At 43.0% G+C, this 27975-nt stretch overlaps 1 protein-coding gene across 1 annotated transcript in view; it reads right to left on the bottom strand.

Annotated features, from left to right (window-relative positions):
• Positions 1 to 1139: 1139 nt before the first annotated feature.
• The window catches only part of LOC106747356 (insulin gene enhancer protein ISL-1), a 30604-nt gene continuing 3768 nt past the window's right edge, over positions 1140 to 27975 (bottom strand). The window contains exons 2-6 of the mRNA XM_014624789.1: positions 12367 to 12553; positions 7919 to 8223; positions 2479 to 2780; positions 2081 to 2302; positions 1140 to 1412 (exon numbers count right to left, since the gene is read on the bottom strand). Of these exons, the coding sequence (XP_014480275.1) occupies positions 1185 to 1412; positions 2081 to 2302; positions 2479 to 2780; positions 7919 to 8223; positions 12367 to 12553 (1244 nt within the window). The 3' untranslated portion in view covers positions 1140 to 1184. The remainder of the gene's footprint in view (positions 1413 to 2080; positions 2303 to 2478; positions 2781 to 7918; positions 8224 to 12366; positions 12554 to 27975) is intronic.

The raw sequence follows: 27975 nt of genomic DNA, 5'->3' as shown, positions 1-27975 counted from the left end.
AATTAACATTGCTCAGATTTACAGCAATTAGCGAATTTATGTACAATGTATTTCCAGTGTCTGGATATCGAATCACTTCTTCGTCTTTTATTTACAGGCAGTTAACGATGCGTACTTGCAAGCTATTCGCAAGTTCTCTTAGCAAAACTGGTATTATAACTTCAGGGATAACGCAGTGAATTTTTATCGTATCGTTATAACGCAACGTGAGACGCTACGCGCTGAAGAAATAGAATGACGGGATTGAAAATAAGGTAACGCTCGATCTGAAGTCAACGATCAGATGATATATCGGAGATTAAGATCGCACTAAGACAGCAAACTGCGGACTCGTCTAATTTCGACGATACAGTTCGAAATTCAGGGATAAAGAATAAAAATTTCAAGGTTTTGTTTCTTTTTCATTCTCCGGTCGTGATGTCAGCCGTCGCTGACTTTTAGTCATACGGCACAGATCATAATGTAATTAAGCGACCTTCAATTTTCGAGACAGGTTTAAAATTCATTTTAATGTCCAATGTCTAATTTGAGACTGATCTGACGGGCATCGTCAGTGATTTTAGATACGTCGGTGATACAGAATAAAAGTGAACTCTGCGTGTTCAAATTTCTATCGGGTGTTCGTGAAAGTTCATCGGTTTTCTGGCCACACTTCTTTTCCTAATAGTAACGAAACGGTATATTCAATCAAAATGTCCGCCATCATTACCCACCGCATTCTGCCGCCATATCTTCCAGGCAATAGTCAGACTCCATATCTGCGAGTTGATGCATTTTCCGAGTCGATAAAACCATCGACCGTCCGACGCACTTTCACAAATTCCTGCAACAACCTCCGAATGCTCGACGAGATAAGCTCGTGCTCGTCAGAGAAAATTCAAGAGGAAATGCGTTTATTCGGTGTATGAGTGCGGAATAGTTGGAGAAGACGACGTTACTCCCCGGCGTCGTCATCGTCGCGGCTTCCGAACTATCGTTCGAATCCCCCGACGTTTCTAAACGGAGCACCGGTCGTCGGCGGTTCTCCCATTTGATTATCGTCGCGAAAGCCGGCGCGTGCCGGGCTCTCACTGCATCCGCCGTTGCAGGCATCTCGCTGTCACGGAGAACACCACGATGAATATCGCGACGAACGCGAAAGACGGTGTTGCTTTGCATTCGAGACGCGCACAGATCGCACGACACTATGGACTACCCGTGTCGTGGTGAAACGAGTCACTGTCACTCTCCACGTAGGTCACGTAGCTGTCGGTGCTGTCGGGATGTTGGCCCATGTCAGGCCCGCCGCTACCCGGGTGATGAGGCCCCGGAGGCGGTAACGGTCCACCACCACCATCGTTCATCGGTCCGCCGAGCATCCCCGGTGGTGGCAATTGCGGCGGCGGGCCGCCGTGCAAATCGTATCCGTGCATCTGCAACGGTGATAACGACAGTCGTACGCTTATACCTTTGATCGTGAAAGACGGCCTGTGGCCGCTGAGAGAAAAATATTTTCGGGGACAACGATATCTTTTTTCCATTTTAACCACAAAGATACCCGAGAGAATTATGGGAGAACAAAAGTATTACATTCAAGTAGCATTTACATAATCCAAATTATTATTACGATACTCCTTAGTAAATATTTACTTGAACGTGGTAATTTTTTTCAGTATATTATCGCTCTAAACTAATTGCCTTTCAAGAGCGTTATATGAGATACAAAAAGTTACAAAAATGGCAAATGCAATTTTCATCGTTAAGCAAACAAAGATTACTTCTCAACCGATAAGGCCGATTAAGTAATTACTTTCCAATTTCAGCGAATGAGAAAGAATTGAAACGCAGATACGCTGAGAGAAAAATATTTGGTATTTGTAACTATAATCATAATAGTAAAAAAAAATTATAGTTTATTTAAATTAATTTCAGTCGGTAGAACCATTTTTCTAATAGTTACTATAGTGTAATAATAATCTTGCATGCATATTGCCACTATTCTTTTTGTGATTAAAACTGCAAAAGGGACATAATTGAGGGCCAAAAATCATTACAATTCTCTGAATGTGCGGTAGAAAGAGAGTGGCAGCAACGCATTTACCTGCGACACCAAATTATGGAAAGACGGCGCGTTGGTGTCTAATCGATCCAAGTCGGTGTGAAGCGCGAAGTCCGAAAGCGCTTTCCACGGCGGCTGATAAGCGTGAACCTCCAGAGCCGCCACCCCGATGGAACTCTCGTGTCTCACGGGACTGCTGGCGATCATGGGGATCCCGTGCATACCGCCGAAACCCAACTTACGGCCGTCCTGTAATGAGAAGCGCTTCGATCCGTTAGATCGTTCAGCGGAATGTCAGATGTTTCGTCGTGCCTGTGCTTATCCTACTTGCAATTAGTATTAATTCACCGACTTGGCCTTTGATATTCATCAATGAGAAACGATACTCGAATCATCACCCGCGTACTAATCGCCGTTTCTAGCCGCGAGCAGATCCTCACCTTCTCCTGCATCTGCTGCTTCAAGGCGATCGTCTTCTTCTTGTCTTTGCATCTCTTATTTTGGAACCATACCCTGATCACCCGCGGACTCAGCCCGGTCATTTCGACGAGCTGCTCCTTCATGAGGGCGTCCGGCCGCGGGTTCGCGGCGTAGCAGGTCCTCAAGGTGTGCAGCTGCTTCTCGTTCAGAACGGTGCGCACTCGTGTCGGCTTCCCGTCGGATCCGCCGCCGCTTTTGTGACCACCTGAGCCGCGAACGCCGCCGACGCCGGCCTTGTGTGACCCGCTCTCCGATCCTGAATCTGCAAGCGCAAACATCGGCGGTTCAGTCGATCCTTTACGACCTCAGGCCTTCAAATTACACTAAACGCATCTTTCAAGCGTGAAATACAAATTATGCAAACAACGTTTCAACAACGTGTAAACAAATTCGAATTACCCCATCATAAGGCCTCGGGTGATTCATTTGAAACGTACTTCTCTCACAGTTATATTTTAGTTCGCGTAATTTAAGATACGAAAGAAAAAAAAAAATAGCACAAAATTCACATCTTCAAACGTTAATCATATCTGAATCTTCATCGCGTTGCACTTATATCAGTATAGTGTTCATAAAAATGAATCATGTTAAGCGAACCGACGCACATTCGAAGAATTGACCGGCTAATTCGATAGACAGATTGAAGAAGGGAAGGAATATTGTCGCCGACAGATTAACGCAAACCTGAAAACTGTTGCAACCGGGAAGTCAAGCTCGAATAGCCGAGAAAACTTTCTCAGAAATATCCTTTGCAGGAAGACAACCGGCCGGACAAGCAAATTGTCGTCAGTCTTACGGCGTTCGTCGGGAATGCGCGAGTCTCGAGCAGCGTTTGGGGGAGGATCGGAGAGGGTCGAGAAACCGTCGGGCTCGCAAAAATGCGAATTCGTTCGAGAATTTCAGGATCCCCTTCGCCGGCCTGAGAGATTCCCGGAAAGCCGCGCAGCATCTCCGGCAGCAGGAGTTGTTGGTTACAAAGCGGGATCTTGGCGTTCTATCCGCCGGCCGGGATTTATCTCATTCGCGAGGAAATCGCGAGGCAGAACATCTTGGGCACGGAAGAGGCGAACGAGCGATACGATTCCAGCCCGCGACTATCTTCCCAACCGGTCTTGCAAAACGGTCGAGTCCGGCTAATGGGAGATCCGGATACTGGTTCAGCATGGCGGACGTAAAAGATACCGACGACCGCTTGTACGGACTGGCACTCGAGAACAGTCAAAAGACAATATTGTCGATGAGCAAACGCGGATCCGCGACTCCCCGATCGCGGCGCGCGACCTTGGAAAGCGCGGAGCGTTTCAAGCGCGGAACGCCGCGGCTCACGATTTACCGTCCAACGTGAAACTTTATTTGCTCGAAGATCCTTTTTTCGCCGAGGAAGATTATTGCGTCGTTCAATTGATCGACCCGGCTCGTAATTACGAAGCTCCTCTCGCGCTAAGGGAAATTATCATTCTTCTCGACCTCAGCTATACACTTCTTATAGTTTTCATTGCAAAAATAGTAATAATATCACGCTTGCGAGAAAGATGCTTCTCCTGGCTATAATTCTTTCACTGCTGATGATTACAGTTATCAAATATCAAATATTTTTCTTTCAACGCGTAGAAGAAAGATTTGAAACTTGGGTGCTTTCCATTTGGTGACACAAGCCGACATGAGCGTCATCCTATCTTCGTTATTCATTGAATGTGGAACAAAGACAAAATGATGCTTGGGTCACTAAATTGAAAGCACTCTGTGTGTGTTTCGAGTACTTATTCAAGTGATGCGCATTATACAATTTTAGAATTGCCGTCACATTTCTCGATTTTTCCCTAGTGGCGACTGAACTACAAACGTCACGTCTAGTTGTCGATACTTTTACTACTAGTCTTTATCAAGTTCAGGTAGTTGGTCCGTAGAGTGCTGGATTTTTAGTGGCTATTAAGGGACTTATACTTCAGTTTATTATGTACTGAAAAATATACTTCCCTATAACTTTACTTAGTTATCGAAGTAATAAATATCAATTTTAAACGAAATTAAGATAAATGTATTGTTCTTATTAGTACTTTGTAAGTCAGTTGAGCTAACAGAGGTGTGCACATAATAGAAAGTGGTGTATAAATATTTAAATATGTTTATATGCACACACACACACACACACACACACACACACACACACACACACACACACACACACACACACACACACACACACAAATTGTAAATTTTCTATGGCTATATTCAAAACAAAATATTGCTCAATAATTCTAAAATATTTGTATAATGTCTCTATATTAGTTACTCATAAACTCAGTATTTTTCATTAAAATCCTAAATGTGACTTAAAAGAAATTAAAAATAAGATATTAATCTCAAGAAATACGTATGATACGTAAAAAATGTCATATTTAATTTGCGAATATCTCAAATTTCGAATGATCAATCCTATTCTGACTTTACAGACGTGTAGATAATATTTCCATCAATATGCAGCTAAACTTTGAAAAGAATCTTAAAAAAATGATTTGACGGACCAGCTATCTTAAACTTTTACTAGAAAAAAGTTCAGAATAGTATGAGCATCTTGATGATCTTATCAACAAAGTGTTTTTTTGTGTAAAAGTCGCGCGATCCAAAACGGCGTTGTTCATTCCGCGTCGTTATCAAAGAAGTTGAATTACCTAACAATAGATCCTACAAGAGCCATTTGTCGGTACATTTATCCCGAATATCCTGAGTATCACTTTAGACATCGTGTCATCCGAAAGCCGGTGGATCCGTCCGCAGGAAGATTGAGAGCCAACGAAAGTACGCTACAGGAGAACAAACGAAATCCCACTATTTCACTGCGTCCTAACCAAATAATGGTCTTGGTTGTCGAGCGGGAATGAAACCGGCGTTGACATGGCGGCATAATGATAAGAAGGAGTACGAGATCCTCGACCTTTGAAAAGCAATCACGTATAGATGATACATCACGGACTCGAAATACTTCATGGAAGAAAAATTAAAAACGTATTTGACTTGGTGAATTCCAAGTTTATGCGAATATACAATATAAATTAATTTCGTGTGATTCTTTTCAAGAAATTGCTTCTCACCCAAGTAATAAGAATGAGGAATGGACTTTTTCTGCTACTTCCAAAGCACAAAAAAGGTCGGACAATCATAAAAACGTAATTAGGACTTATTAAAGAAAGAAGGAAAAAAATACGAAGTTTATGTGCAGTTCGAAGGAATCGGCGAGGGGAATTATGTTAATTCTGCAAACGAATTGAAATCCTTCCGTAGAAATCAACACGGCTGACGTTTTTGTGTAGCGTTCAAGTCGCGTGAAATATGAATCTCGCGACGGAATCGCGATTTCCGCGTAAGCGCTCAAAAAAAAAAAAAGAAAAAGAGAAAAGGACGCACGATTCTCTGTAGAACTTATTAATAACCCATTATTAATGATTCGACGACACGGTCGTATCGCTCGCGTTTCGTTGACGGGCGTCGTCTCAGCGGCAGGACATGAAGCGCGCTAATAAAGAAAATACGAATAAGAGAAAACAGATCGTGCGTAGTTATGCGCGACAGTAGTTGGCAGGGTGGTGTTACATTTGGCACCTCCGCAGCAGCTCTAAAGACACGTCGGGTCACTACCGTCGGCACGAGGTGGTCCAACAATTTTGTGCATAAGGAACGATGTTTACGCGCGACCATTTCCATGACGAATCACAATGACAAACACGGGACATACGTGCGCGCTCATCGCGCTGCCGCACACGAATTATTTGCACGGGAATTAGTATATCGGCTAATTATGCCGACGTTTGTCCTCTGCATTTTGAGGGGGAACAGGACAGCGGAGGCAGCGTGTACGAACGAACGGTAGCCGACCGTTGCGCACGAGCGAGCTTCACGAGTTCTCTTTCGCGTCACGATTATCGCATTACATGAGATTAATTGGGAAATTCGCTCTTTTTTCCTTTTCGGAGATCAATGATTATCCTAAGGATTTGTCAAAGAAGTCATAAGGCTCGGTGTCGCATTTTCGACGTCGCATACGGACCTCGGATGTTTAATCGCAAAACAACGTTCAGGAGGAGCCTGTGAGGATCGACGCGGACTGATCGTTTTTTTCTTACCCTCTAACCCTCTTGCACTGATAAACGAGAATTTCTCGATCAATATTAAGTGTAACATGTCTATTTTATCCCTAAGATCCTTTATTATTTACGCGGACTCGCGGCTTCGATTTAGCGGACACTACAACGTGAAGCATAATTTATGATAATATTTCGGATGTTTACGAATTCGTCAAATTAACATATATTAACTGTTTTCTGAGTTTCATTCTGACCCGAAAATACTGAAAGAATTAATATCGATTATTCGCTATTAATTGCGATTATTTGCCAAGCGGGTATTCTTTTCTAGACATTAATCGACGCAGCCTCACGCAATCCGGTAACACGCAGATTCGGGATCGCCGAAATTCCGAGCTCCGGCTCGGGTTAATTTGTTCAGTAGCAATCCAACCGGGTCAGACGTAACATGCATTACACTAGGCTGCAGGACATTAAGCCCACATAATCCTGACGTACAGGAGGGCGATGGTCAAGCCTTTACGGTCTTAACGGGCTTCAATTATCAACACCTAATTATACGTCGTGATCCTAACACAACATCGCTGTTAGGCGAGTCCTTTGAGCTTACCCTCGAGCGCGCGCCCTTTTGTAAATTTGGTCTTTGTACACGAATAGACTATGCCCGATAATCCACAGACATATCCTATACGTCGCCGACGTACGTCAGAAGCCGAATCTCCGACTTGGACGCGCCATGGAAGGAAGCACGGCCGATCGTATTCACGGGCGTAATTGTAGAAAATCTCGATAGCGACGTTCAATTAAGGATAATTGACGGAGCTGAGCGGGAATAATTAGAGACGATACAAATGTTAATTTCACGATATCGTGACCCATGAACCATCAGAAAGAGAGAGAGAGAGAAAGTGAGGGAAGGGGGGACGCATCAATCTGTTGATTATATCAACGGTACTATAGATGATTAAATTTTAACTATAAAAATTACGCATCACCAATAATAATAAGTTGAGACTCGTTAATAAACACCATTGGCGAGGGCGGAGAAATTGATGCACGAATCAATTCCCTTTATTCTAGACGTTCCATTTCGACAATTCACAAAGCGAATCGATACGCGCAGCGATTTCTGCTTTCGACTCACGCTCCGAGCTTTTCTCCATCGCTATTTTGCATCTGTGATTGCCACCGGCAGAAATGGTTCACGGGCGTGAAATTGTTCTAATTGCAGAATCCTCCGGCGACTCAGGTGGCACGCATCAGCAGAGATTAGATTTCGTGACGAGATCAAGATAGAAATACGTGATCGTTTTCTCACCTGACATCGAACCATCGTTCGGATGCAAATGATGATTGTTGTTCGTCAAGGAGGCATTGTTGTTGTTCTCGCTTCCAGGTAGACCGGTAGCGCCGGTGCAGTGTTTCCCGCCTTCGAGAACGTCGTGATCGTGCCGGCAGAAAAGGCCGTCCTGCCTCAGAGCGAATTCGTCGCCGGTCTCGAGCCGCCTCATACAAGCGCAGCATCGAAAGCACTCCACGTGATAGATCTTGGTTTTCGCCCTCATCACGTAATCGTTTTTGCTAAAGCACTGGCTACACTTGTCGCACTTCGTACCGAACAACCTGGAACACGTATTTAGAAAAATATATACAGCCTCCTGCTCCTCATTTCTCCAATTAATACCTCCCAAGTTAAAAACGTTTCATTCCTACGCCGAGGAGAGTCAAGGAAGTGCAGAATTTAACACGTTCATTGCCAAGCTGAAAATTGGAATTTCGTATTTTTAAAATTTTTTTATTTAGTTTTTATTGTGCTCAAAATAAGTTAATATATTATTTATATTCTTTTGTTATTATGTACATAGGATTTATGTACTCTAAATATCTATTAGGCGATAACGCGTGATCGGGCGTTTGGTGAGAACTCGCATCACGCGATATCGCGTGATTGGCAATGAACGTCTTAAGGAGAGTTAATTCCTTCATTCGACGACTTTTCCCTTGACGCAGAAGAGTCTATTGAAAAATTGATCGCTGCTTAATTTTTATATGGATCCTGGTGCGACGTCGCGCTAAATTCAACGTTTTGCGATAAATAATCGCCGATGTAAATATCTCATTGAGAAACGGCCATTGATTATTCCCTGGATACATCAGTCGTTTCGATTCGGCGATATTAATCTAATACACCGCGCTGGATTAATCGTTGTATTATTAATCGCGCATCATTGAGTGACGTGATTTGCAACGTTAGAGATCCTCCGTTTTATTTATCCGTTCCATCCATGATTTATCCTCTATTTCGTTGCCTCGTGAAGTTGTAAATATTTTTGGCCGACAGAATAAAAAAGCTCCGTTCTAAATCCGATAATTGTAAAGTGGAGAAACATAAATTGGGCCAAAGTGACTTTTATTGTCGCATCGTATATTTATTTCTGTGCGCGATACACGCACAGGCCGGTTTTTTCATAAATAAATTCAATAAATAAACTGTTGTGCGAGAGTCAGAGGGAGATAGATAGATAGAGAGAGAGTGAGAGAGCGCGCGGCACAAGATGTAATGAAATATCCAGTGCACATCGCTGAAATTGGAAAAGTTCGCCGTTATTCGCGGTAATTTGAGTAAAATTGATGGCGGTGTAACGCGGGATTAATGGACGCCTGTGAGCTGTAATTGACGGTCGCGTTGGTGGCGGACATTTCTATTGTTATCGTTGCCCCACCGCTTATTTTTCAAAGTCGATAAACTTTGCGCTCACGCGTTTACCGAAACTTTTCGGAGCGTCGCGCGTGCCGGCAATTCCGCGTGTGTCGCGTAATTGCGAAGAGCGTCTCTCGATTTCATCGTTATTGTCGAATTTTAACGGGCAATGTATTTCTTTTTTCCATAAACCGAACGAGTTAATTGAACGATGACGCCATCAATGTAAGCTTTTTACAATCGGCGTCACGTATAAATCGCGCGTGTATGTATCGCTCCGATAGAAAAATATTGTTAATCATAATTTGCAATTTTCGGCGTGCTGTATCTGCCGCGCGAATACATACGAACGGAAAAGCCCCGGCCGGAAAACGCTCGCTTTAACAGTCACGGGAATCAAGAGGGAAAAAATTTAGAATATCAAGTTACAGATCAACTTTAACATTTGACAATTGGTATAATCGCGTATTTCTTTTCTCGCCCTTGTTTCTTCTTTACGTAACAATCGGGACACACTTTCGCGAGTGGCCGACCGCCCGACGGAGGAAATGGCTGCCGGCGGGAACACCCAGAAGAACGTGCGAGGAGGGAGTTACTTTGGTAATTTGGACTTTTGAGCGAAAGCGACAGGAACAACAAACGGCCGTCATCGCTGTCGCTCGAATCCGCGGCCGGATACGCCAGTCTTCTTCGGGGACGGCGACGTTTCGACGTTCGGCGGATCAGCGCAAATAAACCCGCTGCCTCGACGGAGAAAAATATTTGGTCCAACTCGAATTCGTGCCGATGGGTTATTCGGCGGCATTAACGGTAGTTCGTGAACGCTGAAAAGGCTGAAGAATCCGCGAATGAGGTTGCGTATCCGTCCGATCAAACAGTAATGTAATGTTACGCGAAACGGATGCCCTGTATTATATATATTTATATAACCGGTGTTGTAGTCCATCAATATAAGCGCGTAAACTATTTTATTAGCAAGATCGAGTATATTAAGCAGGTATGCTTAATTACGCAATAAAAATATGTCGCAGACGATAATCAGCCTCTATTGATACGAGCGGACCGACAAAATTCCGAAAATATCGATACACAGGAAATAAAATGCTGGATAAACTTAATTATCTGTTTTTCAGCCTCTTAAGTCAAGTAATATTTTTAACGATTGAAGTGTATTTTAATAGCTTATAGTAAATATTTACTTGAACGCAATAATACTTTAATTTGTAAATAAATTACTGAATATAAATGTAAAATGATTTTAAATTTAACAGAATCTTTATTAAAGTTACGTAGTACTTATTTTCCACCGAAAAAATCGGTTGGTTTTAAATTTCAATTTTTCTGCCCAGTAAATGTTTTCTAAAAATAAGTTCTGATATTTCTCAATATTATGAATTTAATACTTGTCGCAATTGTTTTAACATATACAAGTAAATGTCTACTGAAGGAAATATCATATTGTACATAGTCAATTATATTTCTACTTCTAGTAAGTGTTTGCCAAGGAGTACTGAAATTAACCATTTTACATTTCTTTCTCAATGTAAATACTTTCGTTAGAAACAAAATGCGTTCATTAAGCAAAACTCATCGCGTCTCTCGGTCAGCTTCGTTAATTCGAAAGAAAAAAAGCAGAAAGGCCGAGATTTCGGCATTCATTCGCGCATCGAAACTTAACCCAGTCAAGCTTTTCGATCCTCGACGCTACGTTACTCCGTGAAGTAATGGTTCAACGCTGAAACCACCCACATTTTTCGCGGTTTCACCTGCAGCATCCGCGGTCGAAACGGCACGCGATAGTTCCTCCGCATCCTACGAAATACATCTACACGAAATCGTCGCAAACTATGAACGATATACGTGCACGAAAAAACAACTCCATTGGTGTAACTGAATTTTCAGTCGCCCTGGGACCAGATAAAAACCCAGCTTGTAGGAACAGAAAGATTCCTCTGTACGAGATTTCTACTCGGTCAATTGCTCCTGGTTCACTCTCAACCGGGTTCCAATTTAGCTGCGAATATTCTCGGTCGTCATAACAGAGACATTTCTTCGTTACCGGATTTCCATCTGGTTTCTATTCAATTGCAACAACTACATTGCTTTCCCGCGCGGTCCAATCTCTCATATTTAAGATCGTCTTTAGTTCGTCATAAGATACTGGATCGTTTCATTGACTACGGGGCAGCCAAAATGAGACAATCTTCAATATAAAGATTAGACCGTGAATACCGGCCTGAAAGCGACCACCTCGCATATCGACGTGCTTCTCGACCGTCGAGCGAGATGATGAGCACCGGTCGATCAATGCCGCGAATTCGCGATGTCGCGTTACTCGCGGGCTCAAATCCCGCGAGTCTCGCTCGTGTGTGCTCTTTTTTCTCCCCTTTCTCTTTTTGCACTCATGCGAGCGCACGCAACCGTCGTGACAGTGACGACGGCATACGGCGTGCATACGACGTGTGGTTGCCGCGCTTCCACGTCGTATACCTCGGATAAAAATACTCCGGGGCTTTCTCGACTCTCTACCGTCTCTCCTTCCTCCGATCTCTTCCCCTCCCGAGCCTTCGTTTTTCCTGCTCTTCCTCTTCTTTTCCTCTTTTTCTCTCCTTCCCCCCTCTCTCCCCCCTTTCTTCCTTCTTTTTGCTTCATTCCCTCCCAATCCGAGCGTTCGCAAATGCGTATCGGAAAGAGCGTATCGCGTGTCGCCGGGGAATGTTGCGGCGCACTGACAAGAGGCACGGTTTTGCATTAATTACCATATTGCACCGCGTTCGTGCTGGACTCTCTCTCTCTCTCTCCCTCTTTTTATGCCGAGTAGCCTCTCGTTCCGCCTCTTCAAGGAATTCGTTCGTAGTCGCGAGGAACGACACTCGACCCTTGGACGATGACGCGATATTCGTTCGACGTTATACGTCATCGCGAAATTTCGTTGTTCCTCGTAACACGTCAATCGCGCGATCGCCTCGTGTGCACGTACACGCATGCACGCACGCACACACACACATTACAGGAAAGTTTTTGGTGGAAAGCTGTTCCCCAGAAAATATCACGACGTGACTCACCTAACGTAATCGCGCTTGCAGTAGGTTTTGCCGTCCCGCACGAAGCAGGTGCACTTCTCGTCCAGGAACTGTTGGCACTCGGCGCATTTCAAACACGCCGCGTGCCACTCGAGATTAGGCGCTACCCTCAGAATCCACTGGTCGTGAATTCGGCCGCCGCAGCCGACGCAGAGCGAGCTCCTGCTTTCTGAAACACACGCGATCGATCGAGCATTTGAGATCGCATTGTCGCACTCGCCGAGGACGTCGATCCTTCGAGTTCTCGAGTCCGATTATCGACGAGGAGCGCCTTCCGCGACGGTGATTTCACACGGAGCTCACATGAGTAAGGCCGCGTTCAGACAACCCGTCCCCGAGCAATTTTTATATCGCACAACAGCGTGAAATGATTATTATGTTATCTCGATCGACGCGCAATCGCGGTAAAAGTATAGAAAGAAATTCTCTTGCGCGGGGGTGACACGCATTGGCACGCCGATCGATCTTATCTGCCGATATATCGTAAGGAGCACTCGTTAGTTACGTATTAACGGGCAAAATAGAGATCGACAACATCTGCGGGACCGACAAACGAAAATTAATCGATACGCCGAACTGTTGTCATATCGTCGCTTTCGCGACCGCGTTATCGCGTCGATATCGCGAGTAAAGCTTACGCAATACGAATCGAGGAGTAGCGACAATATTCAGGCATCATCCGTTCAATATAACACAATATCAGTGTCGGTCATTTGTCCGTGTTCAATAATTCAATGTTTTCCATATTTTCGTGCTAAAAGTGGCGATTAAGAACGGTAAGAATATAAACATAAAATGTGAAGTTAAGCCATCCCTTCTCAAATAACGTCTCGGGTTGCACGAATTGTGATTCAAAACCCGTACAAGTGCTGAGAAAACGTCCTGGAGACGTCCCAGAGATATTCTTTGGGTCGTCTGTAGGATGTCTTTGACACACCTGTGCTATTCAGGCATAACCCGCTTACTATCAATCATGCAACAACAATGGCTGCTTATTGGTCTGTTCAATAATTAATACTCGACATTTTTGGCGCTGAAAATCTCCATTGTTATCGAAAACGATAAGAATATACGCGCATGAAGCGTGAAGCTAAGCCACCTCCCTTCTCAGATAATATCGCGGATAAAACTTACGCAATACGAATTGTAGTCCACGGAAGTAGCGACAACGATCACATCTGCTCGCTCTGACACAACATCGGTGTCTAGTCATTTGTCTGCGTTCAATAATCAGTACCCGATAATTCATTCTCGGTATTTTCAGTGGTAAAGGTAGCAAATATTATTGAAAACGGCGAGAACATACTCATGAAGTGTGAAACTAAGCCAGCCAGCCGTTTCGGCCTGACGTCGGCCGCAACAATCGCAGATTCGAGCAGCAATTTCGGAGGGAATGGAAGCAACGGGCAGAAACTAATTCCGCAGCGTCGAGCGCAGCGAAAAATCGGCAGGGAAGGAAGGCAAAGTCGGACGCGACGGGAAGCCGCTTGGAAATTGGCGCGGCGCCGCTCGAGACGCACGAGTGCGTCGCGCGTGCGACGAGGTGGCGCATCAGGGGCGTACACGTCTGGGCGGCGCGCATCTCTACGCACCTCGTCGGAACTCCGCCCAGAGTCCTGACGGCGAAATCGCTCCGTTCCCGGAGTCTCCTGCCGGATTCTGCGCTGTACAACGCAGCGCGACCGGGAGAAAATCCGCGTTTCCACCGGACGAGCTCCGCTCGCAACGGTTTCGTCTCTGATCCCCCCGCCCCCTTTTCCCGCTACTCTCGACGCAATTCGAGCGCACGGAAAACCAAAGTTTTTCGAAGAAAATTCGGAATCTTGGTGAAAACGCTTTCTTATACACACTGAAAATCTTTCGATAACCACGTGGAATTTTTAGCTTCAAACCGTACTTGTTTTCCGCTACGTTGAATCCATTTGCTTTTCAAGCAAATGCGAAATAACTCGACTTCCTCAGTTGTGCACGTCATCTTTGTTGTGGTAGTTTCTATTAAACGGTTCTCCTTTTATGACACTTTTGAGTACGAAGGATTTTACATTGTTCAGTCCGGTACTTTTATTCTCTGATCGTCTTCAAACCTCCAACTTTATACAGAGTCCGATAAGACACATAAATCAGAAAAAGATCAAGTATCTTTAAAAGGTGCAACAAAGTACAACGTACGATAGATTTCAATACTCTCTTAAGTTGAACTAGTGAAAACGTCACTAATTTTGAATCAACGAAACGGTATTCTATCAATAATTAGTGAGTATCCACTCATTTTTTAGTGAAAACTTCTTCCACACTGAGAAACCCATTTAGTTGATTCAACTAAATTCTCAGCGTACTTAGTTCTTTTATCTAATACTTGCTGATTTTGGCTAATGAAAGATTCATTGCAAATTGCCGTTACATGTTTCGTAGCAGAAATATATGCACATATCGTATATGCATTCAATCACACGTCGTATTTGGCGTAGTTCGTATGGTAGCAAACTTAACCCTTATCGGACGTTAGCTTTTTATGCGTGATTCTCACTAGGTTGTAGCTGGTTTCGGTAAATATGCGAAAAATTTTCAGTATTATAAGAATAACATTTTTGTTAGAAATTATTTATTTTTTGAAGGAGTATTACAAATATATGAGTTTCAAATAATTATTTATAAGTTTTTAAGGTATGATATTTTTTGAAACAATCTCCAACATGAAGGGATGGTTTTCTGTTGCACGTTTCACACAAATATACTGTTATTTTTCTTCCTCCAGGCAACTTACGATTAGAACATACTAAACAGTCATTATGTTTTCCTTTAGCTTGGAGGATATGTAGTTTTCCATTTAATCTCTCCTCATTGTCTGTTGTTGATGGTGTTCCATATCGGAAATTTATAAAATTTTCTTTATTCATTATTAATATAATATGTAGCACAATTTTGACAGTATGACAGATATGTCTAAAAGTTACTTTTAAGTAAGTAACGTTTATAGCATCATATTAATCGGCGAGTAATAAAAGAACAACAAATAATAATAATAATAATAATTTATGATTATTTGATTATAGGATCTCATAAAATTGCACTTGTATCAACTTAAAGTGAAGTTTCAAAAAATGAATTCTGTCCAAGAAATATTTATCTCAGACCACTGTGAAACGGTGAAAATCGCAACCTCCTTTTTACTCGTTTGACTCACAGAGAACGCCGTGAGCGTTGAAAAAATGGTAAAGAAAAATCCCGTCGCTATTTTTAATAGCTTCTTAGATGACGTGCAACAAGATGAACGAAACACGCTACATAGTGTCACTTTGAAATATGCTTTTTTTATGTTTATGAGTATTTGTCTCCTAATTTCTTCGTGATTTTGTGACAGAAATTAAATGTCATCCAAGGGAACTCGTAATGTTGGGGAAACTCGCGATGTGTGGGAAATACTTCGCATGCGATGCACAGCGCCCGAAAATTAATCGATCGGCTGCGCAAGATAATAATTAATTTACGGCTCAAGCGTGCTAATTTTCAAAGCGCTACCTCTCAACTCACAGTGTCACTCTACCGTACGTTAATTTTCTCATCTTGGGCTGCGCGCGTCACGTATCGAAAATTGTCGTGCATCTGCAATTATGTTTATCGACTGATAAATATAATTAAGCGTTAATTGTCGGTGTAAAATGACTATTATCGAAAATAGAGTCACCATCACCTAACCAAACGTCACGTGCAATTAAGTATTTTAACCCGAAGCTGATAAGCTTGTATCAGCAAAAAAGAAAAAAATGCACGAGGCAGCGTTGGAATATTTCTTTTTTGCGAATTTCACGACTTAAAAATAATAGTTTCTCTCGACCGAGCTATCGTTTCGCGCTCACGCACATATGCACTGTGCATAATTGCGATGACACGTTGAAAGAGATTTCGACCTCGAGGCGATCCCACACAGTGACCTCTGAGGTTTTTCTACCTGTAAACGCTAGGATTTTCGAGACAGGACCAAGCCAACCAAATAATCTCAAACAAATCCCGGGCAGTGACCGGTGAGTCATCTCGTTTTTCCCTGTCCGCGAGTTAGGAAACAAGTATCGGGGGAAAAGGGAGGAGGAGGGGAGGCGGCTTCAATGATAATATCAATAGCCGTCGACGAGTTTTTCGGACTCTCGCGGATTCTCGCACGGGATATATTTATTCACGCGTGGACCGGGAGAATCTCGCGACCACCATGAAAATTCCCAGCCGCCGGTGGATAAGGTCAGGGTAGTGCGCGAGAAGAAAAAGGAAGACCGGAGACGATGGCGGCGGGAGAAGAAGGACGGGAGTCACCGAGGCGAGGGCAAGGTCGGCCAGGATCAAAGAGATTCGGACGAGAGGAGAGTGTCGGCGGCATCCCATTAGCTCCCAGAGACGACAACCACCTCGTATCTCGTGGAGACTCGATCCGACTCCAACGCGTCTCCTTGCGCGAGCGTGCTCGAGCGCTCCCGCACGATCTTTTCTCTCCCGAAATCATCCTAAAGATACTATCGCGTATTTGTCGCTATTTCGTTACACGTCTCGCTCACACGTGGGCGAGGCTGATTTAATACAGCCGGTATGCCGCGGAGTCACCGGATACGTCACGTATTTCAACCGCCTCGAATTTGTACACAAAAAAGGCTAGAATCGAGTAATATTTGTTATCAATTTAACTATATTTGAATAGCTTATAGTATAATGAACTTACTTGAACGCAGTGATGGATTTATTTGTAAGTAAACTACTTAAATGTAAGTGTAAAGTGGTTCTAAATTTTAAAAAGTATTATTAGAATTATGTAATATATATACTTCTTCGAAGAAATATAATGGTTTTAAATTTCGACTTTTTTGTCGAGTGAATATTTTTGAAAAATTGTAATTCTGATATTCTCAATATTATGAATTTACTATTTGTCGCAATTATTTTAACATATACAAGTAAATGACTATTTATACAAACGAGATATCATATAGTCAATTATATTCCTACTTAAAGTAAATCTTTGCCAATAAGTGCTGAAGTAAGCATTTTATTTGGATCAAATAAATACTATTTAAACGGGGAAACGTTTTCCAGTGTTAAAAGGAAGGCCCATATAATTCCAATAAATCGCTTTCCCGTACGATCGCGACCAACTCGGGAATCCCGCTGGATCTCTCGAATGAGTTACATACGTTTACGAATTACACGTATTGCAAAACGATAAATTTACGCGGCAATGATTTGTTATAGCTTCAACGACGAAACGTGTTTCATTTCTAATGAAAAGTGTAGGCGCGACTATGTGGCAACGACGAAGGCAATTTATCCCGTCTACGTTAATGCCCGCCGCAAAGCGAAAATTTGTCGTTCATACTTGCGGAGGCTGAATTTTTCCCCGTTATTTTATTTCAGTTGAGTCGTGAATAATCCATAGAGACGTTCCCACCTTTCTCTCTCGGCGATGAGTTGTTAATTTTTCAGGACGGCTCATTCCCAACATAGCGAATTATTGGTGCAGATCGCGTTACGCCGATATCAATAAGGAGTGATGAGCCGGCCGACAGATTACAATTGCAATTTGCAATTCGAGGACGTATTTAAAACTTCCACGTGATGTGACAGGAACCGTGATTATCATCCAATTATGGATGATGGAAATCTTTTAGTACATTGGAGCTTAATCCAGGTTTTAATGTTGCAATCAGATATGGCGCGTTGATTGATATTAGTAGCGGCACTCTGCTATCGCATATCGAGTTTTAATATCATTTCACCTTACGCGGTATAGTTTCATAAATTTAGTTTCGCATTTGATCCTACATACGACCATTCGTCCTATTTCGAATTTCTGCACCTAAAAGTCGGGAAGCCGCATTTACTTTGATAAAGAAATTGTGCCCAGTGTATTATTACTATTATATTTTATGCTATTATATTTATTACTATTATATTTTAAGTATAATCTACGAACATTTCGGAAAACAAGCTATTATATAATCTGTCATTTCGAGGGAAATCACGTATTTACATCTTTTTATGTGATCATGCGTTTCGTTAACGAATTTATTGTACGGGAAACTTGTCGAAAAAGGAATATCGTATAAAATGTTCCTTTCAGAACATAGATACATTTTCCTCGAGTTTCATTAACACCGGAAATAGGCAAAGGCGTCTGAAAAGCTTCAACACCGAAACTCTGATGAGTCTGTCAACTTGCGCAACTTTCCTGTAATTAATCACCGAGAACACTGTAGAAGAAATTAAAGATGCATCAACGATGTAAGAGCAGTTCACCCTATATATATATATAGCCTCAATCTCCCGACATAATTTATTCCAAAAAGAAATGCATATACAGGTAGAGTTGTCGATAAAGACGGAGGGAATGCTGTTCGGCCTTCGTCACGATTGATCGGTGGCAAAACTCGATTTCTGGAACACGGCGAAGGATAGTAATGTTATGCGGCAAGGTGGTCCTCCCCCACCACCCCTTCCACCTTCTCTCCCGTCCTCATCTCCGGTAGATAAAAGAAACCCATAAACTGCAGCGATTTTGGAGCGGCTTGCTACTGACCAAATGGGTGGCAGGTCATTCCCTACCGTTGTAGGTCATATATCTCGATGTATTTTATGGTGACCAACGCCGCGATCTTTCTTCTTATTTCCTTTACGATTGAAATAGTATTCAGCCGGGCGTTGTTGGACACGGTATTATCGGCCGGGTATCTACGCCGCGTGATTTCATCGTCGAAATTTGCCACTTTGTTTCTTACGGACGATGCCCTCTCTTTCTCTCTTACTTTTACTTTCTTTCATTGCCCGGATTCTTGCTAACAGTCCGCGTTACTTCGTATCTTTGATACACGTTTTTAAGAGACGATTTTTCAATTCGCATAAGACGGACTATTTATCTGTATGTTATATTATTCTAACGGTTAGAATTATTATTTGAATGTTCTCTGGGTGTCTCGTATGATTTGCGGATACTTTGCGCAACGGACGGCGTTACACGACGATAAAATTCGTCGGATCGTTCTGTTCATCGAACGCAAAGTTGCCAATTTGCGATCCACTGTCTTTAAGCACTTCAGCCGGAGAGAAGAAAACATTATAAAAATGTGCAGACCGCTCTGCGGTACAACGAGAGGAAAAATAAGATAAACGTGAAGGTGGATACGGCGAAGAAATGTAAGAAATTGAAGAAGAGGAAGAAGACGAAGAAAGAGGCGAAGAGGAAGAGCTGGAGAAGGACGGGGAAAAAAGTATCGGTGCGGCGGGTAAGAGCAAGGGAGAAAGGGGGAGTAAGGAAAGAGGAACAAGGAGATATCTTAGAGTAGCTTGTGCTACCAGGAGGGAGAGGGAGGGAAGCGGCGCCGTGGCTTATGTCGAGGATGTCTGGTTGGCAGTTCAGAGGCGCCGACCCGGTGTCCCACGGCGTTCGTTTGGTATTTCATTAACACCTCCGCTAATTATTTCCCTTTTTTCGCCGGCCAGTTTCGTAGCGGAATCGGGAATGCACCTTACAAGTCGCGATGCCTCCTTCTCGCGTCGATCGGACGGATACCCGACGATTGTGTGCGCGTACGCTTACGCACGCACACGCATGAAACTAGCTGCGGTCGTGCGTTTTTAGTTGCGGAAAAAAGCGCGCCGTCGGAGAAGTAGCGCGCAAATTTGCGAGCAGCGACATACACACACTGGGATGCAGAAAATTGTCTCGTGACGTAGAACTGCTGTATCTGCGCGATCAATGGAGGAGCATTATTGAACGGATCGTCGTAAACAAAAGTTCGGCAGGTGAGCAAAGGTGCGAATCACGTTAGATTCGAATCTCCGACACTGAAGAAAATATCGATATGTTTGGACGATGCGATTCTACCGATGAAAATTCTCAACGCGCCTGCGATTCAATATCGCGCGTTTCATCGATGCACACATGGGATCACGCATTTTCCCTCTCGTCGCAATCAAATAAGACAATTGGAAAGACCACGGGAGACACAAAAGGTCAACGAGGCGTCGGCACTGTCAATTATCGCGCACAGGTTGGTCCGCTTATTATCGCGGCTACGAAATAAACGAGTAACAACAGTGCAACGACTCGTAAACGGAGCTCCACGTGACACCGGCATTGAGAACTCTGCATTAGCGATAAGCGCTCTCGATTCGAGCCCCCGAACGCGGTGTTATTGCCCTCACACACGGCTGTTGTTATCGCAGGCGTGCGCGACGCGAGTTATCGGGACGTCGATAGACATCATCGATCACCCGGTATCGTCCCTTTCTCCAAAGACGACGATCGCACGGAATCCCGGGCGCACATCATCAGCCGTGTTCGTGAGAGATGACAAGCGTCGAGACGGACGCGCTGCACCGCGCCGCCGGGTTCTCGGCGCCGATACGCGGGCACCGCGCGGCCGACACTAAATTTAGGATGTACGTTTAAATGAACGAAAGGCAGTCCTTAGATATCCCCCGTTGAAATTTATGTAGGTGTTGGCCGTGGCTTTTATCAGTCCGGCCGGCATTCCTGCCCGTCCACTCGGCGCCCCGGCGTCGCCGTCCGAGCAGGTTCTAATTCGTGCGACTCTCCAAGTCGCTCGCACCTCACCCCTCGCTGTTCTGGATCCACCCTGCCGATGTGGGAGAAACTGGACGAGAACGCTCTCCGATTTTCATTTCGACCTCGTAACTAAGCTAAGCACAGTCGCCGTCGATTTCGCGATAGCCAAGGGGACAATCGCGCACCGTAAAGTCCCTAGCGAAACTTTTCGACGGACGTCCGCGTCTTCCTCGAATATGATTCCCTCGAGTTATCGATGTATTAAAAAGAAAGAAGAAAGAAAAAAATACACACGGGTTTCGACGATTAAAGGTTAACGATCCGAACACAGAGAAAAAGATTCTTTTAGATTTAGTATTTCTATTTATTTGACTAAAATTTGTTTCATACAAACAACGTATACGAAATATTATTTGTTTGAGTAAAAATTTTATTGCCTCATTCAAAAAAACTCTATTATTTAACAGAAAGAACGCTATTATTTGGAATAATATCTTTTAACCAATAATAAATATGTGAAATAATACGCGAAATGAAGCAAATCATTTCTTTAGAAGAAAGTTACCTTTCGTTTCAAACACATTTTTTATTTAAGATAAAGATACATATTCGTTGAAAAGTCTAACAATCGTACTTATTAATCGAAATATTCGTTTCTTCGGTGCACACCAAGATGAAATTTCTTTGGATGCAATAAAATTGATCAAATTTGAAGAAATCTTTTTCTCAGTGAAGAAGGCGTGTGTGAGAGAGATGTTAATTTTACATTTTTCAGCGACATATTTACAGCACACGTCGATCCCGCATTATTTATCCGTTGTATCGGCGTGGTTATCGCAAAGACAGAACGAGAAAGGCACGAATCACTTCGACCGTGAAAAATAAATTTACGTTCTAATGGAACAGCGGGCACGTATGCGAGGAAACGCAATCTATTTCGCATGCGAGTGCGTTTTTCGCAGAAGAAAAAGGGAAAAAAGAGAATTAATCAAATTATTTTTTCCGCGAACTGAGATAACGCTCGCGGTACGGCCATATCCGAATTGTCACGCCACTTTATAAACTCGCGTAAGTTGCAGCAAAACGGACGTTTTAACGAATCTTTCGTCTCGCGATTACCCGAGTGATTACTTAGCGGTCGCGGATCTTAACGGAATAATTATTATCGCGATCGTGCTCCCGACCAAACTTTCAGACGCGCCAACTCCGCACGATAATCCGGTATGATATCAGCTCGTGTGTAAACGATATGCATTTACATATATATAATATATATACTTGTTTACAATCTAGGAACTGAAATGGTACCTCGAAAAGGAAACTCGGTATATTTAATTCTGTCGGTCGAATAGAGTCGAAACTATCGAAGTGCATCGAAGAAAAATGTCGCGGATGAAAGTCTCACGATACTTCGATTAATTGATATTGATATGTTTAAGTTAATAGTATATTTATGTTATATTTAAATTAATAATAACGATGATGATAAAATTTTTAATATTTTTCCGTGATTATACTTTACATTATGTAGCAATAAAAAAAAACATTACCTACTCAACACTGACGGAAAATTATAATTAATTTCGGCAAAAAGTGAGCGATTTAATTTATTGTTAATAATTCATTGACTTATTGGACCCGAATACATCTAACATTCGTACCCAAATAAGGAATACATGTTTCAATGCTATTACAAGAGACACGTTACTCGTGTCGACTGCGCCGGCCTCTTTAAACATATTTTTTCCCTACACTCAGAGAATCCCACTAAATGAAAAAATTAAGAAAAAAATTATTTTTCTAAAATCTCACAAAAATTAGTCATTCTCGGTCTCAACTATATGTTTTTCAAGCCAAAAATAATCGTAGCAACACACACGTAAGATTATTATCACTGACACTACACTGACGCTTGCTAGAAAAATGACTCTCCTGTCATTCTTTCACCTATGCAAATACTTGCAAATATTGTTTTCTCCCTAACATTATCCACATTTTGTTTCGCAAATCTAAGACAAGACGGCGCCTGGAACAGACCCAGAATTGAGACCTAGAACGAGCCGAGGTTGTCGTGTCTACCGCGGGTGACGCGGGGCCGCACGACGGAGCCGAGACACGAGCGTCGTCAGTCAAACTCGCCAAATTCCTCGGCGGAAAATCGCTCTGAACGAGATCGGCGATGACGATACGTGTCTGCGGGCGTAGCGTTGTTCGTGGCCGAACAACGATTACGCTTCTTTATAAGCAGCCCGTTACGATAAGCCTTCTCGAACCGCAGCGGTCCCTCTCGTTAGACGGGTCTAATGACGGGAAGCACAAGTCCCCGCGTCGTCGATCCTCGTGTTGTAAACCGGAGACTCGGCGGGTCTGGCGGCGGGCGCCGGCCAGCTCGGGCCCGGCCGGGCCTTCTGGACTTTCTCGAGGCGAGAACAATGACCAAAGTGGCCTGCTGCGAGCCCACGGCCGGCGCAATCGCGACATCTCCGCAGAGCGACTCCACGTCAATATGCCTCGCCGATTTTCAACAATAATTTCGCAAAAGCCAGTCGGGCCTGCCTATCCGCGATGTCCCTGACGATAGGACGAAGCTTAATCGGTTTCTCAGCAGTTCTGTTTCTATTACCTAGTTGAGGACACCTCGACTCTTATATCTCTTTGACGATCGTTTCTCGGTTAGTTCGCGAAATATGGATTCACGGCATCCGAGAGACTCGCCGCGATAATGAAGAATCAGGTAATGAAGAATTACTCTCAGATACCTCTTCAGATACTCACGCATGCATTACATTTAGATTTGTTCAATTTTTCCTTTTCAATCCGAGCATCGTCGACAAAATACAGAGTGTTCCAAAATTAGACCGAAAAACGTCGGGTGCTTATAAAGGACAGCGAAACAATTTTCGTCAATAAATCCCTGTCCGCAAAACAGCCGTTCTCGCACTAAAGTGAATTTTTGCAGCAGTTGTTCGAAAAGATTTCTGCAGAAGCAGTTTACCAAAAGATAGCAACAAAAGGAACCGGGAAAACCGTTGCTGATATCTCTGTATTAAAGTAAATAATCAACAAGCCAAACAACTGTTGCAAATAATTAACTCTATTGCCAAAACTGCTCATTTGTGGGCATGGATTTATTGACAAAAATTATTTGCTTTCGTGTTCTTTATAAACACCCGAAATTTGTCGATCTAATTTCGGAATATTCTGTATATTGAATAGACAGGTGTCATCTGTGTACACTAAAATGCATTTTTCGAAAAAAATATTAACAACCATCCAAAATACTAACTTGCGCTTCCGTGTATTTTTCAGTTAGGAATTGCTCTCGTCCGTCTTAATTAAAATTTTTCATGATTGTGTTATTTCATGTAAATAAATATTATTTTCTAAAGCGATTTTTTTTTATTGAAAGTGTCAATTTAACATAAAGAACACTTGTCACTTACATAACCACTCGTGTTGTATTTTAGGCACACGGCCGCTCCAGAGTTAACAGATGTCATATATTTGTCACTTTAAAATTTAATCATCTTCTTCTAATTTTTTAATGAATTCGTACTTGAAGAGGTTAAGAGAGTGGAGTTTGCAAAGTTCGCAAACTCGAGCAAGCTGAAAGCCGTTGCAGGTTGTACGCAGTATGAACGACGCCAAACGACCGACGAAAAATCTGCCGGCATTTCTGAGCCGAATGGCGAAGAAAAATGTTTCGTGTGTGTGTTGAAAATACTTCCAGTCTGATCAATGCATGGAAGGAAGAAAGGGACTTCCCGGTCAGTCTCGTCACACCAGCCGGCTGTTCGGTTCGCCTCTAATTCGCTTGAGTGCAATGACGTGTCTCGGGGGTACGGTAAACGTTACACGGTTGTGTCGCCCGTGTTGTTACGAATGATAACTCAACTCTGACGATTCAGCGATATTCGAGGTCTTCGAGTCCCGACGCAGATAAGGTTGTAACAGGTGAAGCGATTTGGCAATTTAATCGCGGAAACTTCAGCGGGTCTAATTCTAATTTCGAAATAAATAAGACAATGTGGGGGAGACGCAACTTCCAACGAACGGCAGGTAGTCTTCGCGAATCCCCACTTGTGGATTTTCGATAAGTCGAAACGTCACGCGATGATCAACGATGGCGATTCTATCGCACGTCAACTAGATTAATCAATCGACCGCACGATAAGACGTTATCGAATGTCTCGTTCCATGTGTTCGCGGTATGCGTGCCTCTTCACGTGGCGGCGCGTCTTTGATCCTCTGAACGCACTGATTTTTCGTCTTACCACGAAGAATATCATAGATAATTCTGTGTGCCGAATGATTACGTCGGTCTCTTCACGACTACGAAAGAAGACCTATCGGTGTATCCGTATATCTCCTGGCAACGCGTCATCGGTGTCGTCATCGTTCCCATCGATAATGATCGCGAAATAATTTTGCGCAACCGCCCGTGAGTCTCCGACTTACGCTAGTTTACATCTTTCTTTGCACTCGAAAGGAGTGCATATCTTAGTAAAAACTGAACCTCGTAGATCTCTAACTACGAGGTAGAAAATTTTTTTCTAACGTCGCTACTAGCCAGTAATGTAACGCTCACTTCTCCTAGATAATGACTAGATCAGTAAGCTGATAGTTAAACAAAAGAAATTACAGTCACGAGATGAAAAATCAGCTGCCAGGTAATGTAACGTTCTGTCATTTCAACATTTTTACATATAGAATAACGTACACCTCTCAATTTTGATTTGCTACCTCATTTTTAAACGCAAGTGGCAGGCATATGCTAGATTATATTTAGAATAAAGATATTTTAGAAATTAATTTGGATAAAGATATTTTAGAATAAACAGCTACATCTACTCTATCATATTTGATATGTAATGGCCGATTCTACATGAATAAAAACGAACTAGTAACGAACGAGACAATTTAATCTTAAGCCTGTGCTAGCCTGTACTAGTTATTAGCTTTCGACTCAGGCTAATTAGTTACACTTCTAATTGAATAGTAGTATTACAAAAATTTCCAAATTTCTTACAAAAGTCGGTGCGGCTTTTCGGATTTCCAATTGATTATAAAACTAGCAACAGTTAACTAGTTAACCTAGATTTGACTTAGAACCCAAAACACACAGCTGCAAAGTTGTTTGAATTTGATCAGAAATTTGGGCTGCCGCTTTTCGAGCGCACATGATTAAAAAGAGATGGAAGATCGTAAGTGCTCTTTATCAATGCGAAGACCAAGCCTCGTGGGAGTGTATAAAAGAATTACCCGAAAATATCTCTGTTTCGCGAACGAAAATATAAGGAGCCCTCGTGGCTTTGCATCGCGAGATGCGAGGAAGAAGAGTCAGAAAGAGAGAGAGAGAGAGAGAGAGAGAGAAATGAGGGGAAGGAAGAGAGAGAGAGAGAATTCACATCGAGACACTGATAGATGTCCACGCGCTCCGATAGAAAAGGCCCCGCGTCTAATTCAATTGCAGGCCGCCGTTCCGCAAACACTCATGATAATTCAATCAAGCCTACCCTATGACGTTATATCTACTTTCCGCCGCCCCGCATGGCTGGCCTAACCCCCCGCATGACGGCGCCGCGAAGGGTGGAAGCGGCTCGTAATCTCCGTATGAGAACATCTGCACTCTAATCGGCTGATGATATCCGCCGAAACCGTTCGCTCCCCGCTTCTTACGCGCACACGCGTCTCTCCTCTCACGCGTACGAAATAAATCGTTCGTCAGTATAAGCGTCGGACCGAACAATTGGGATTAGGGGGTGGGGGCATGCCAGTTGAAAATTACCGTAGATCCTTATCTGGAGAAATTTAGTATCGATTATGCACACTTCACGGGCCGCCGCCGAGGAAGTGATCGCTAAAAACAGGTTCCCGATTCCCGAAAGCACGTCAAACTGCTCGCGAATTAATTCCTTCCGCCTTTTTACGATCGAATCGCTATTCGATTTGCACAGGACATCTTTGTCGTTTTTGCAGTCCGTTATTAGTTGACGTTAGTATTAGACTGAGTCGGCGCAGAAGAAGTTCCGATTTATGGCTGACACCGGAGTGTACTTGAAAAATGAATTCGGTTGAATCCAATAACTGATAAAGGACAATCAAAGGCGTTTGAATTGAAGCGAAAACAAAATCATTACTTCTCATGAATTGAGTTTAGCTTCTATAACGAAATATTCTATAATGAAACTTCTATAACTGCAAATCAATAAAATTCCGCTGAAAAAGTCTGTTAATAGCAGCGACTGTTTTCAAATCTTAACATGTTGTTGATGATTTTCCTTGACATATTCCTAATTACGTTTAATTAATTTAACTTCTATTTGAAAAACATACTTATGCTAATTCGAACTCGAGACCTCTGGCTTTTGAGTTTATTACATTACAAACTACGTCAATTACAACATATAATTAAATGCACATACGCATAAAATATGTATATGTATATATTTCATCATGAAATATAAGACAAAAGAGTTAAGAGGAAGTGTTTCTATTAAAAATGAATCAACATTCACTGATTATCAGTACACTACTGTCTTGCTGATTCAATCGATGACATTTTCACTGATTCGACTTAAAAAAATGGAGCACGGATCAGAACCGTCGAGGTTAAAAGTGAATTCCTCGCGAAGATCAATCCTTCCTCTCGATGTTGTACCAAAACGACGTCGTCTGCCGGTTTTGGAGAGCAAATATGAAAAGTATTTTACGAGCGAGATACTTTCTCGGGATCGACTCTCGCGAGGAGATCCTCCTCCCTTCTTCTTCATCGTCATCGCGCACGTCTTATTGTCACCTTAGCTTTCGGACCACTTATTAATGTCAACATGGCATCTTGCGAGTCCGGTTGTTTATTGTTTCGCGACGTCACGCCGGAGAAACGGCCGGGTAAACAAACTGTCGCCTCACCGCGCTAATTACATCGCGTATACTCGCTTTGATTACGTGCGCGCTGCGCGACGATAGAGAGCCGGGCGTGTATACGCAAGCGAGATCGCGCTCGTATGCCCGATACCGGTTAAAGCGGCCGGGGGGGGGGGGGG

The sequence above is a fragment of the Dinoponera quadriceps genome, unplaced genomic scaffold (genome assembly GCF_001313825.1).
Source record: "Dinoponera quadriceps isolate SergipeBrazil2010 unplaced genomic scaffold, ASM131382v1 scaffold1831, whole genome shotgun sequence".
In the NCBI taxonomy this organism is placed as follows: Eukaryota; Metazoa; Arthropoda; class Insecta; order Hymenoptera; family Formicidae; genus Dinoponera; species Dinoponera quadriceps.
The sequence above is the reverse complement of the archived record's forward strand: the minus strand, read 5'-3'. Positions and strand labels throughout refer to the sequence as shown.